Source organism: Macrotis lagotis, chromosome 2, assembly GCF_037893015.1.
Source record: "Macrotis lagotis isolate mMagLag1 chromosome 2, bilby.v1.9.chrom.fasta, whole genome shotgun sequence".
In the NCBI taxonomy this organism is placed as follows: domain Eukaryota; kingdom Metazoa; phylum Chordata; class Mammalia; order Peramelemorphia; family Peramelidae; genus Macrotis; species Macrotis lagotis.
In genome coordinates, this window is record NC_133659.1 from 266,400,170 (window position 1) to 266,414,564 (window position 14,395).

General features: G+C 34.9%; 1 protein-coding gene across 2 annotated transcripts in view; it reads right to left on the bottom strand.

The window, feature by feature from the left end:
- Nucleotides 1-14,395, bottom strand: part of PTPRB (protein tyrosine phosphatase receptor type B) — a 159,532-nt gene that overhangs the window by 84,855 nt on the left and 60,282 nt on the right. For both annotated transcript variants that reach the window (XM_074226144.1, XM_074226145.1), the window contains one exon: nt 610-888. In XM_074226144.1, the coding sequence (XP_074082245.1) occupies nt 610-888 (279 nt within the window). The remainder of the gene's footprint in view (nt 1-609; nt 889-14,395) is intronic.

Sequence of the window (14,395 nt, forward strand, 5' to 3'; positions counted from 1 at the left end):
GGAGAGAGAAATATCTCATCTACAAGGTGGCACCATGGATATAGTGCTGGAGTTGGGAGCCAGAAAAACCTATTTAATTCTACCTCAAGCAGTTGCTAACTATTGACCTGTGCTAGTCACTTAATCTCTTCTTCAGTTTTCACATTTAAAACTTTGATGATTGAGAAAGAGAAAATTTGTTAATAGAAGACTTGGGTTTGAATCTGACTTATCTGGGCAACTTTCAAAAATAATACTTACCCCACAAAGTTGTTTGGGTCAGAAGCCAAGATAACATTGAGGTTTCAAATATATGAGATTAGATATTATAAAAAAAGATCAGGTGTTTGGGGGGGGTGGAGTATATGCCAAACTAGATTTTTACATTTTAGCTTCAAAGTATCAGTGAAGGTTCCCTTTAGGTAACTGGAGATATAGGGTTAGAATTTGGAAGACAGGTCAGAGCTAGACACATAAGTGTTGTTGTGCCACCTGCTTAACTTCCTTTTGCCTCAGTTACCTCCTCTATAAAGAATGTGAATGGGTTAGATGACCTCTCTCGTGTCTACCAATTCTAATGTTCCATGACTCCGAGAGTTTAATATTTAATAATAAGTAATCAAGTCTTACCAGTAGATCCATTGATGTGAATTTCGGAGCTGCTTTTATTTCCAGAAATAGCTTGAATGACAAAATAATATTTGCTACCAGCAGTGAGGTTGGAAAATGTATTTTCATTTTGTAAAATACTTTCTGGAATTACAATCCCTTGAATCTTCTGGTTTTTGTCATTGAACAGTTGTAGCTCATACGAATCAACCTTTCCCAAAGATGAGGTCCACCAAACGTGCAAGCTTGTGGAGGTGGTCTTGTCCAAATCAACTTCAAACCTTGCTGGAGGTAAGGGGGCTGTAAGCAAAATAACAAGAAGGCACTGAGATTCACAAGATTGTGCCAATGTAGTAAGAGTTCTTAAATTGGTTTCTATGAACTTGATTTAATACAATATATTAATAACTATTTTTTATTAGAATTGATTGACTTTTAACTATGCATTTTATTTTATGCTCATGAAAACACAGACAGTCAGGTAGTCTGAAGTCAGGAAGATTCATATTTATTAGTGCAAATCTTATCTTACTACCTGGTGAATTTGAGCAAGCCAATTCACTCTATTTGCCTCAGTTTCCTCATCTGTAAAATGAGTTGAAGAAGGAAATGACAAAGTACTCCTGTATCTTTGCCAAGAAAACCCTAAATGGATTCATAAAAAGTTGGGCATGACTGAAAAATGACACAGGCACATGTATACACTCCTACCTCACACAAAATATAGGGTCATAGTCTTGTCAGATTGTCAGAGGGGTCGATGACACACAAAAAGATTAAGTGTTCAAATGGATTTATAGCAGGCACTGTAGTATGGTAGAATGATGATGGAGGAGAAAATTTGCTGAGAGAAGACTTGAGTTTGAATCTGGCTTATCTGTGCAACTTTCACCAAACTGGTCTTTAATTTCCTCTTCTATGAAACACATTTTTGGGTTAGATAATCCCTAAGCTTCCTTAGAATCTAAATTTTATAAACTCCTATGCTCATTTGCAAATGATATTTGAGCAAAGTAAATCTACTACTTATTAAAACATTGGTATAAACATCCATCATGTAGTTATATGTTTCTTTAGCCAAAATAACCTATTTCATCAGTGACAATGACTACCCACACAAGTACTATGCTCTCCAGTAGCCCAAAACATTAATCATCTAGTGACCAATCTTTTGATGATGTGCCTCTCTGAACTTAGCAAGCGTTGGCCCCAGGAAAGATATATACAAGTTGAGACTTGCAGTCATTTCCTGGACCTGGTAAATTTTATAAATTGTTGGGAAGAACTTAAGACCATGATGAGGTACTCAGAATAGAGATGTTAGTGGAAGACAGAAATGGACTTTTTTTAAATTTAGAAACGTTTTATTTATTTTGAGTTTTACAATTTTCCTTCATCTTGCTTTCCTCCCCCCACCTGCCACAGAAGGCAGTTTATTAGTCTAAGTTGAATGTGATGAGAGAGAAATCATATCCTTAAGGATATGGTTAGTATGTGCTATAGTATGTGCTATAGCAGAATTACATAATAAGATAACATTCTTTAAATTAAAGGTAATAGTCTTTGATCTTTGTTCAAACTCCACAGTTCTTTCTCAGGATACAGATGGTATTCTCCATCGCAGGTATCCCGAAATTGTGCCTGATTGTTGCCCTGTTGGTATGAGCAAGTCCATTAAGGTTGATCATCACCCCATGTTGCTGTTAGGGTGTACAATGTTCTTCTGGTTCTGCTCATTTCGCTCAGCATCAGTTCATGCAAATCCTTCCAGACTTCCCTGAATTCCTATCACTCCTGGTTTCTAATAGAACAATAGTGTTCCATCATATGCATTTACCACAGTTCGTTAAGCCAAGGCATGGACATTTCTAATGTGAATAAAATGTTTTATTTGGCTGGCCTTTGGAGTTCCAACTGAAGCAAAATTTTATATTTTCTTTGTCCTGAATAATAATTATGCCTTTATCTTTCTATTGCTGTCTCTCTGTCTCTCTGTCTCTTTCTGTCTCTCTCTCTGTCTCTCTGTCTCTCTCTCTCTCTCTGGGTGTCTCTGTCTTAATCTCCATCTCTGTCTCTGTGTATCTCTCTTATCTGTCTTTACCTCTCTGTCTGTGTCCCTTTATCTTTGTGTTTCTGTCTTTATATCTGTATTTCTCTGTGTCTTTCTGTCTCTCTCTGTTTCTATATATCTCTCTGTCTTTCTGAATCTGTCTCTCTCTCTCTCTCTTCCCATCCTCCCTTTTTTGGATCACCAGTATTTAGTATTATGCTTATTAAATATTTGTTAACTGATTGCCTTAAATGTTTTTCACTCAATTTAAGACTGTCCACACAAAACCAAATATCTGGACCAAAACCTGGAAAGCTTGGTTAAAAATTTGCTATTTTGCTTACTTGAAAAACAGTCAACATTAAGAAGCATGTATGTTTTGAATAGAATTTCTCCCATTATTTTCAGCCAGTTTTTATCTTGATATTTAGTATCATATAAAAAAAAGCAATATTGTAGCTAAATAATCTTCATCATATAGCCACAAATCCAGTCTGAGTTCATACACCAACTGCATATGATCCAGGTTATCTAACAACACATAAATTTTGAACTTCAATCCAGGGAATGAATATAGGGGAACTTTCCCCCTTACCCTTGAGTATCCCAAGATATGAGGAGAATTTGGAAAGGAGCAGTGGGAGTTAGAGAAGATAAACAGTATAGTAAAGCATGATTTTCAAGGTACCAGATCTCTGAAACAACTTTGGGAAGCCATCTTCTACAAAGTAGAGTGCCAAGATTGACCAGTCTTCAGTGAGTTGACTGCACTATTATGGAACTTCCAAAGGGCCAGCTCTTAACTCAACATGAGTTGGTGCTGTGGAAGTTTTAGTAATTACCCAAAGACATTTAATGAACATTTTCTATAAACTTAAGAAATAAATCAAACATTTCCATAACACAGTAAAATAGAGAAAAAAGGTGATTTTACAAGACTGCAAATCTGTTATGTACAACTTGCTATTCCTTTTAAATATATAATAAAGTTTTCTTGTAGCTTTCTTTTTTTCCCCCTTTTTATTCCCTTTTTGCCCCACCACCCCACCAGAGATGGCTACAAATATTCATATGTATTATATGTATTATCATTTTCACACACTTCTATCAGTTCTTTCTCTGGATGCAGAATGTGTCTTCATATGTTCTTGGTAGTTAATTTGGAAACTTTCCTTTAATGCCTATTCTCTCCCCTCCTCCATTTCTTGAACCCTCAGAGAAAAATATCAAGATAATTTTATGAGCAAGTCTATGTCAGTGCTGAATTTATAACTAATTCATTCATGTGTAAAACATTTCATGCTCTATTCCATATGAATAGATAACACTTGATCAACAAGTAAAGTGACAGAACATTTCATTCTTTTCAGTCTCTGAAAATCAGCCACAAAAATGTCAAGTGGTAAGCGATGGATAAGTCCAAGTTTAAAGGAGTAAACTGACATTCTCAAAGCAATAGCAAATTGAGTTGGCTTTAGAGACAATTCTGAAGGCTCAACTCTCACAGTTCCCTATCCCATTTCTTGTGTTGCATTACTCTAATTACCCATCCAAGAGTGCAAAAGCCCATCAAGTGAACAATAAAAAAAACTTTCTTCTGAATCGTTGAGATATTTCAAATTAAAACATTCAGTTGTCCTCCCTACTCCATTTTGAAATATCTTGAGAACCACTTCAATTTTCCCTTCCTAGAATTTTTATTTTTTTTTAAACCTTAATAAACATGATCAGCTCATTGCGGGGGGGGGGGGGCTTTCTACTTGGTAGAACCAAAGCAGAATCTTCTGAGAACTTTCTTTAGTCTCTTTGTAAATAAGCAATTTTCTTTAGTAGCAGTGAGTAACAGAGGGACACAGTAGGAATATTAGTACATATTTAAAAGGAATAACAAGTTGTACATAACAGATTATTCAAGAACCTGGGTTGATAAGTTAGGTCTATTACTTATTACTTGTGAAATCTTGGACAATTTAACTTCTGCAAGCATCTACACTATTATTGCTAATCTCTTAAAAAAAGAATTTGGATTGGCTGGTCTCTGAGATGCCTTCCAACTCTAAGTTTATGATCCCATTCACTTTTAAGACTGGGATAGCAACAACAACAATATCAAAACAATACTAAAAGCTAATATTTATTTTGAACTTCCTATGTGCCATTTTGTTGTTTTTATTTCTGATTCTTCATAAGCCCAGGACCATAGTACACCAGGTCCTTCTACCCTCCACCTTTACTATGCTCTAGTTGCTCTACAAATATTGTCTCATTTGATCATTACAGCCATTCTGTAAGGCAGTGGTTAATATTGTCATTCTTTTTACAGAGGAGGAAACTGAGGCAAATAGAGGTTAAGTGACTTGCTACTCTGTATGAGAAACAGGCTTGAAACCAGGTATTCCAGACTGGCTTTCTAGTCAACACCTTGTCATTTGCCTTACTATAAATTATCACTCACAATCCATATTTATGGATGCCAAAATAAAGAATATAATAATAAAGGACATAATTTTCACTTATTTTCTTTGGGAGCTTTGGTAGTTTTTGCTTGTTTCCAAATATATCCTCAGTGAACCATCATTCCCTCATTACAAAGATTTTTAAAAGAAGGGGAAAAGGTAAGAAGAATATAAATTTTCAAATGATATTTTTAACTCAGAAAAGTTTTCTTTGAGGATTTAGATAAATAAAGACTATACTTCCATGAATTTTGACAACCCCCCAAACTTGATGATCAGGTGGTATCTGAAAAGGTTCATTCTTGCCTCAAAGACCAAGATGAGTTTGATTTTCACTGGCATTTCAAAGGTAATCATTAGAATTCTGGCAAAAGATAACTTGAGAAAAACCTGGTGTCCAGATAACATTTGTAAAATATGAGATTTTGACATTAAATTTTAAGGTGTTTTAAACCAAAATAGGTTGCGTGCTTAGGTGCTTAGAAGATTAAGTTCAAATATGCAGACTTTATCTAATAGATCTGGGCCAGAAAACAAAACACTAAGTCCTTTGTATATCCGTTAGAACAAAGAAACAATGGGACTGGGAGGTGCCTGGGGAGAGAGAACCCTGGCTGGGAAACAAACATTTAAAAAATCATTTATATTGTGATAAAATTCTCTGCTGGCAACTGTCCAGTCCTGATACAGTAAAGAAGTCAAATATTTTTTAGGCAGGTATTTTTAATGTGAAATCTACTTAAGATATATATGAATACTTCAGTAATGTATTACATGGAACTGTTATTTTTTTAAATCAGGGATGGCCATTTACTATATTCAATATTCATATTATATTAAAAGATAGTTCTATAAAATTGGAAAAGTCCGATTAGACCTATATAATTCATGTGGATGGATGGATATGGGAAAATATCGCATATTTATATCTCTATTAGTTTTGTCATAATCCACCTCTGTGCTTCATACCAAGTGAAATATTTCAGAATAAGAGAACTGTCAAAGTCCATAAATTGAAACTTTTGTCTTGAATAAAATATGTACATGAATCATTAGCCAGCAATTTTGTGCATCTTTGCTTCCAGACACAACAGGAAACAGTGATGTCAATCATAGCAGATCCTACAGTGTTCTCTAGGCCTTTGATATTGACTATCCAAGTAAAAGGAAGCAGCAAAAATCTCATAAGCAAGCTTGACCGCCCAATTTTCCTGTATTAAGAGCAAAGGCCAAAATTTGGTGAAAGTCCAGCACTGAAATGAACTTGCTCAAAGTCACACTTTTTTTTTTAAAGAAAGGAAGTCACATAATGAAATATTTATTTCCTTTTTTTTTGCCAGAGAATTGATTTTGAAAATATTAAGTTCACTAGATAAGAGAATTTAAAGGATATTTTGAATGTGAAATGGCCGACATTTATTTTGAAAATAGGTCCCCAGGGGGCGGCTAGGTGGTGCAGTGGATAGAGCACTGGCCCAACCTGAGTTCAAATCAGAGCTCAGACACTTAATAATTACCTAGCTGTGTGGCCTTGGGCAAACCACTTAACCCCATTGCCTTGTAAAAAATAAAAAGAAAAGAAAAGAAAATAGGTCCCAGTGTCCTAAGGAAAATGCAATCATATGCAGATATTTCTATCAAGATTATTTTCTCAGGAGGACCTGAATTCAAATCTGACATCAGATTTAATGCTTAATACTTGCTTAGCTGTATAACCTTGGGCAAGTCACTTAACCTCATTGCCTTGCAGAAAACCAACCCCCCCCAAAAAGAGCATTTTCTCTCCAAAAGAATCATGATCCAATATCCCTTCCTCATGTTCAAAAAAATACTTCTTATACCTAGGGAGGATTTGTTTATGAAAAGATGGAATTCTCTTCTACATAACAAAAACAATATGTCTATCGAGTTAAAAACCATCAAATGGTTAGGCTGATGTAGTCCATAATGAAATGGTTATTTTTCACCTCGTTGTGTTGTTATTATGTCAATGTTGCCTACATGAAGAAGATATTACATTAACCAATAACTATGGCTTCCTAAAAGGGCAGCCAGGTGGCACAATGACCTGGAGTCAGGAAGACTCATCTTTGTGAGAGCAAATCTAACCTAGATGTATGATTCTGGACAGGTCATTTAATCCTATTTGTTCAAGTTTCCTCAACAGTAAAATGAACTAGAGAAGGAAATGGCAAATATCTTGTCCAGAAAACCCCAAATGGGGTCATGAATCCAACATGACTGAAAAACTGTTGACCAGCAACATGGCTTCAAAAAACCTTAGTGATTACTTTCAGAATTCATCTCTTGTTCATTTCTTTCTTTCTATTCCTACTATCATTCTCTTAGTTTTGAGGTACATTACATTACTCCTAGATTGAAAATAATTCAGTTCTAAATCCAAGGATTTTCTAGGTGAAATTTTCTAGGTCACCAAATTAATCATTCCAAAGTGCTACTTTGTACCTCTTACCTCAAAAGCTTTTTAGAATGTCTCATTTTTGTAATCATAAAATCTCTCTGGAATTCAATATCTCTTATGATTTCTCACATACCCACTTTACTTTTCTACATGAACCTTTTTGACCTACTCATTGCTTCCCATGTGCATTATATGCATTCTTGGAGTCTTTATTTATGTTCACTTTTACCTAGAATATACTGTTAATTCCTTTTATTATCCAATTCCAACCTTTTTTCAAAGCTAATTTATATCTGTAACTCTTCTGCAAATCACTCATTAATCCTATGGGATCATCTCAGACCTCAGTATTCTCTTTCTCCTCTAAACTCCCTATCACACTTTGGTCTAAGCCACTGAAATGGTACTTGGTATATTTTAATTTGTCTTTTACATTTCTGTCTTAGTTATCTAACTAGATTTTAAAGCAATAGTGAACAGGAATATCTTTGTTTCCTCTATAAAACAGACTTTTCTTAAATGTTTGTTGTTAGCTTCTTGACTTGGGATCATATCTTAGAACATTTTGAATTATATACCTTAATAATAAAAGTTCTTTTTTATATGGAAACTCTCCATGGAATTTAGACATATCAGTATGACGAATGTTGTCCTAGTATAGAATGAATAGGAAATTTTATTATAGTTAAACAAGAAAAAGAGAAAAAAAAGAAATAGAAACATGTCCAAAAACCCAATTAATTAGCTGGACCCTACAATCCACCCCTCCCCCCAAAAGACATATTCATTTATCATTTATCTCTTTGGTTCAATATTTGAAAAGATGCTGTCAACATCTATTTAATCAGAAGACTTGAATGTGTTTAATTTTCCCCTTCTGAGGGCCAAAAATTGCCAGTACCAAGGAATAAAGGAGTGGTAAACTCATTTTCAGGCAAACTCTATTTCTGACTAATGTAAAATGTAACATGTGAAGACATACCAAAAGAGGATCCTCATCCACAAAAATCAAGTGTTCATGGGAGCAGTGATTAAACTGTTCACAAGTTTAATACAGAACAATAGATTGGGTAACGAAATGGTTCAGTTCAATTTCATCATTATGATGACTGTAATTCATGATTTTGATAGTCTTGCTGCCTTAATTAGCTTAACTAGCACTACATTTATTTTTTTATCTTTTCCTCACACAGAGGTTGAGCCATCCCTTTTCACTAAAGCTAATTATTGTATTTGAATTCTTAATGTCATTCTTTCCTATCTCTTCTGTAATCGTTTCAGAAATAATCCCTCTTCTCTCACGTGTCTGAATCTTTCTCCTCTGACTTCTTTCCTGCAAAGATATTTAGAATTTCATAATCCTAAAGTAAAAGTGAAAACAAGAAGCTTTTTCTTCTAGAGCATCTCTTACCTATTCTCTCTATCTCTCTCTCTCTCTCTCTCTCTCTCTCTCTCTCTCTCTCTCTCTCTCTCTCTCTCTCTCCTCTCATAAAGCAACATTTCTGGGGAAAACTCTAGGTCCTCAACTGATAAATGGTCAAAGGGGTATGAACAGGAAGTTTTCAAATGAAGAAATTAAAGTTACATGTGATCATGAAAAGATGCTCCTAATCATTACTGATTGGAGAAATGTGAATTAAGCAACTACAAGGTACCACCTCACACCTCTTCAATCCCTCTTCCATTGAATCCTTCCTCAAAAGTCATCAAAGACTTAATCACCAAATGCAATGACTTTTTGTCAGTCCTAATATTGTACATGTATGCCTTTGTATCCCTATTGGTGCTCTCTACTATTTTGAATTATATAGATGAATTTGAATTATATTCCTGCAGCATCAGGGTCAATTGACCATCTTCTTCTATATACTTTCTCCACTTAGGCGATGATTCTGGAGATACTGTCTTTCTCTCTATTTTAAGTTTTTCATCTTATCTCCTTAACATAGGTGTTCCTACAAATGCTTGGTGGTACCCTTCACAATCTCCAATCCTAGCAAGAGGGTGCTAGAGCTAGCTCAAAACAGTTGCCAAGAACTTATTAATTTTCAGTGATCATTTATCCTTTGGAAATGAGTAAAAGTTACCAATCAGGGCTTGGCTGATTGTTTTTTTTTTTTGATTTCTAGACAAAGTGATGAAGAAAATGTCAAGGCATATTCAACTTAAAAATATATATTTTGTGTATGGGGAATGGGGAAACCTGGTTGTTAAACATTTAACCTTAACAACCTTGAATCTTGACCTTTCATCTTAAGTCTATTCTACATATTGGGGCAGCTAAGTGGTGCAGCAGAGTCTTGGAGTCAGGAAGGTGGGAGTTTGAAACCAGCCTCAGAAACTAGACATTCACTAGCTGAGTGACCATGGGGAAGTTTCTTAATCCTGATTGCCTCACATCCAGGGCCATCTCCAGTCATTCTGATGCCCTGGACCCAGATATCTCTGGAGGAGAAAATGAGGCTGGCAACTAGACACAGTCCCCCTCACTCAAATTCAGTTCATAAGCTTGTTAAGGCATCACCTTCCTGAGGTCATGATCTTCTTGAAGAATGAAGGACAAAACATCATTCTACATATCTCTAATTTCCTCTAAGATAATTTCACTTATATGTACCATCATCATCATCTCAGCCCAACTTATCAAAAACTGAGCCTATTGCTTTTCCCCCTAAAACTAAACTTCCTTTAGATTTCACTATTATTTGCAATCTTATCACTTTTTTTCTGACTCTTCTCTTTCCCTCACCCCTTACAACCAGTCACCAAAACACCATTGATTTTATTTCTCCAGTATCTCTCATATATCTATCTGTCCTCTTTCTATCCCAATTGCCATTATCCCAGCATGAACCCTCATTACTATCTGCTTTGCAGAGGCCAACAAAAAGCCCAAAGACTGCTTCATTTTGCAAACATTTAACCTCTTTGAGTACAAAGGCATAGTGGCCAAAGGCAATACTTTTTTCCAAATAGAAGTTGATTTTCACAGTATTACAGAATAAAATGGTTGAAGGTTATAAATAATAAAATTCAGTGAAGGGAAAAAATGAGCCACTAGAAAGCTTGGTATAAGATACAACTAAACCAGATCATCTAGAATATATATATATATATATATATATATATATATATATATATATGCACTGGAAAGACAACAAATAGGCATAAAATGAAACAGATGTGTCAGTGTGTCTATAATGTTAGATTTTCATCACTGATGGCAGTGGAATCACTACAACTGGACTCAATACTTCAGTGAGTATACTATGGAAGTGGAAATAATGCTAAAGTAAGGAAGAATTGATTGATATGGTCAAATAAAAGCAGAAAAAATCTATACAAATTTATAGTTGTTCAAGAATCAATTTTCAATATAACTCAAATAAGATTCCAAAAGACTAGAGATCAAGAGAAATAAATTTTCTAGATGACTAAGAATACTTTATTGAATTCTAAGTGGAATTGAATTGAATATTAAAACATTAAGGAGCAAATTGGATCATAGAACCAGAAGGGTGAAACCTACAAAGGATTGGATTTGGAGTAAGGACAGTCATAGGGTTTTTTAACTCTATGACTTCTAAAATTCCTTCTGGCTCTAAATCTATTATTTTATGACTGGGTATATGATTATATGTTTTTATAATTGCCTACAATATTTTGATCTGCAAGGGCATTCTTATTACTTTTATATTTAGAATAAGCAGATACAGACTTAGAGAAAGCTTAGGTCTTTATGTGGGCAGTAGCTAGATTACTGAGTTTGGAACCAAGAAGCCCTGGGTTGAAGTTCAGCCTCAGACACTTAGTAACTGTGTGACCCTAGGCAAATCATTTAATGCTGTTTACCTCAGGTTCCTCATCTGTAAAATTGAGCTGGAGAAGGAAATGGGAAACTAGTCCATTATCTTTGCCAAGAAAACTGAAGGGTTTTATGTATGTGATTTTATTTTTTTCTTTGTATTTTAAATGCAAGTTAAAAACAAAAACAAATGATTAGAAAGGAATTTTGAGAGGACAACGTTGTTTCTGAAAGTATTCTAGCCAGTTCAGTTGTGATTTTTCTTTTGGTGGCAATTAGAATAGAAATTTTAGATATAGTAATCACTTGATATTAAATCTTTAATTACAAAGAGTATCTGTGATTAAGTCTGTGAATATCAACAGAGATCCTGGGTTACTAAGCTCTTCTTTGCTTCCTCCCCCACCCCCAGTTTTCAAATTAATAAAAAAGTCAGGAATTTTGAGAAAACTGAACTAATTAGACCTTTTTTATCTTCTTGTTGAGAGCATCATAGAGTTTGAGTAAGGCCAGATCTGTTTTACCATTTAGTCTAACCCACACCTGAGAAAGAATTCTCTCTACAACATATTCAAACAAGCAGTCCACCAAACTTATCTTGAAGATTCTTAGTGAGAGGAAAAATAATACTACCTCCTAAAAGGCTGTTGCACTTTTGAATAAGTGTCATTATTAGGAGGTCTTTCCTTCTACCAAGTCTAAATTTGCCACTTTGCAATTTGCTGCTTTGCAAAGTATACTCGTATTCTAGTCTCATCTGGTCTGCATCTGCTATCCAAAAGATTAAATCCAACCCCTCTTCTCTTCATGTATCCATCCTTTAAATACTTGGAAGCCAGTTACAATGTCCTTTTCTAAATCTTTTCTTCAAACTAACCATCCCCGTATTCTTCAATAGTAGGCATAGTGCTAAGAGTGCTTAAACTAGAATACATACATTGGAATCATAAAATCTCAGTTTGAATTCCAACTACTGTTCCCTTGGATAAGTGGGGAAGGGAAGGAAGAAGAGAACAAATTTTTATCAAGAATCTTTTATGTGCTTTAGAAATTTCAAACTTGCTGGATCTTAGTGTCCATATATGAAACATGAAGAGGTTGGGCTCTAATATCCCTTCACACTCTAGATTTATGAAACTATAATAGAATGAATAGCTTGTCATGGAAGCATGTTCTTGGGGATATGCACCATCCTTGTGGCCCTCCTCTGGATACTCTATGGCTCATCAATGCACTTCTTAAAGTGTGACAGTTAGAAATGAATACATTATTCAAGACCTAGACTAAATAGGACTGACAACAGTGAGTTTTTCATATCCTTATTCCTCGGTATGGATTATACCAGGATTATATTAGATTTCTTGGATTCCATACCACACTGTTGATTTGACAATTCAGGATGCTTTCAATGCTTAAAGAAGTTAATTCAGGCTGTTCTGACACTGAAGTTTTGATGACATCATGAGAAGATGGGACTTACTGGAAAAGATCTTGATGTTGGGAAAGATTAAAAGCAAAAGGAAAAGAGGATGGCAGAGGATGCAATGGATAGAGAGTATCATGAAAGCAAGAGGCATGAATTTGGACTTCTGGATAGTGGAAAATAGAAAAACTTAGCATGCTATGGGTTCATAACCAGTAAGACATTATTGAATGACTGAAAAAGAATAGTAAAACCTTTATCTTATACTTTAAAAAGGGGTGGTTTTTTAAAAAGCTAATATGTTTACTTTTATCTCTTAAATATTTCTTAGTTGGGTCCAATTTTCTCTCCTGTCAAGATTTTTCAAATCATGACCCTTTCATCACTCTTTCCAGTCTCTAGGTAATCTGCATTTTTATTCAAGTCATTTATAAAAGATTCTAAATAGCATAGGATTGAGCACAGATTCCTGGGACATTCCATTGGAGGCATCCTGTTGAGATGTAAATAATTCACTAAGTTCAGCTATTGTAGTAAATCTGGGTTCCTATAACTGTACTATAATCAATCTTACATGATTCAATACCTCCCCCTCCAACTCAGGAATAGCATTAGAAACTTAATCAAATAATATCCTAAAATCTAATTAAGTTAGAGCTATAACAATTCCCAAGCAACTATTTAATAACCAGCTAGCCAGGTGATGCAGTGGATCGAGCACTGGCCTTGTAGTCAGGAGGATCGGCGTTCGAATCCAGACTCAGACACTTGACTCCTGTTAGCTATGTGACCTTCGGCAAGTCACTTAGCCCTGATTATCTCACCATCTCCCGTGGTCCTGATTCATATGATCACCGGATCAGATGGATCTGGAGGAGAAAGTGAGGCTGTTGACTTAGCACAGCATCCCCTCACTCAAATCCAATTTATGTGCTTGTCATGGTATCATCTCCCTGATGTAGTGAACTTCTTTGAAAATAAAGGACAAAACCTTATCTAATAACCCCATGAAAAAGGAAATAAAATTAATCTGACATGACTTATTCTTGATGTTATTGCTGTTTAGTCATTTCAGTTATATATGATTCTTCATGACTCAATTTGGGGTCTTCTTGGCAAAGATGCTGGAGTGGTTTGTTTTTTTTTCTTTCTCCAGCTTTTTTTTTAAAAATGAGGAAACTGAGGAATACTTGTTTAAATGACTTTCCAAGAGTCACACAATTAACAAGTATCTGAGTCCAAATTTGAACTTAGGAAGATGAGTCTTACTGACTCCAGGTGTGGCACTCTATCTACTGAGTTACCTAGCTGCCCCCATACTAAATTAGTTTTACACAAGCTTATTGATTATTGATTGATACAGGTTGACAAGTTTGCTAAAATCACACAAAGCAATCCTTGTTTTACCTGGGATCTTTTGTGAGATCTCCTTTATTTAGTGTCTTCTCCTTCCATTTATTACATATGTAAATTGTATATATTATCATACACATACACACACATATATATGTGTGTGTGTGTGTGTGTGTATGTATCTTAAAGATGTCAAACTTGTAGCCTGCAAAACTTCCCAGTAGATTTTGAAAAAGATTAAGATGGAATTGGGAAATGTTTAATAAAATAAAAATATAATGCAACATGTACTGTTAAC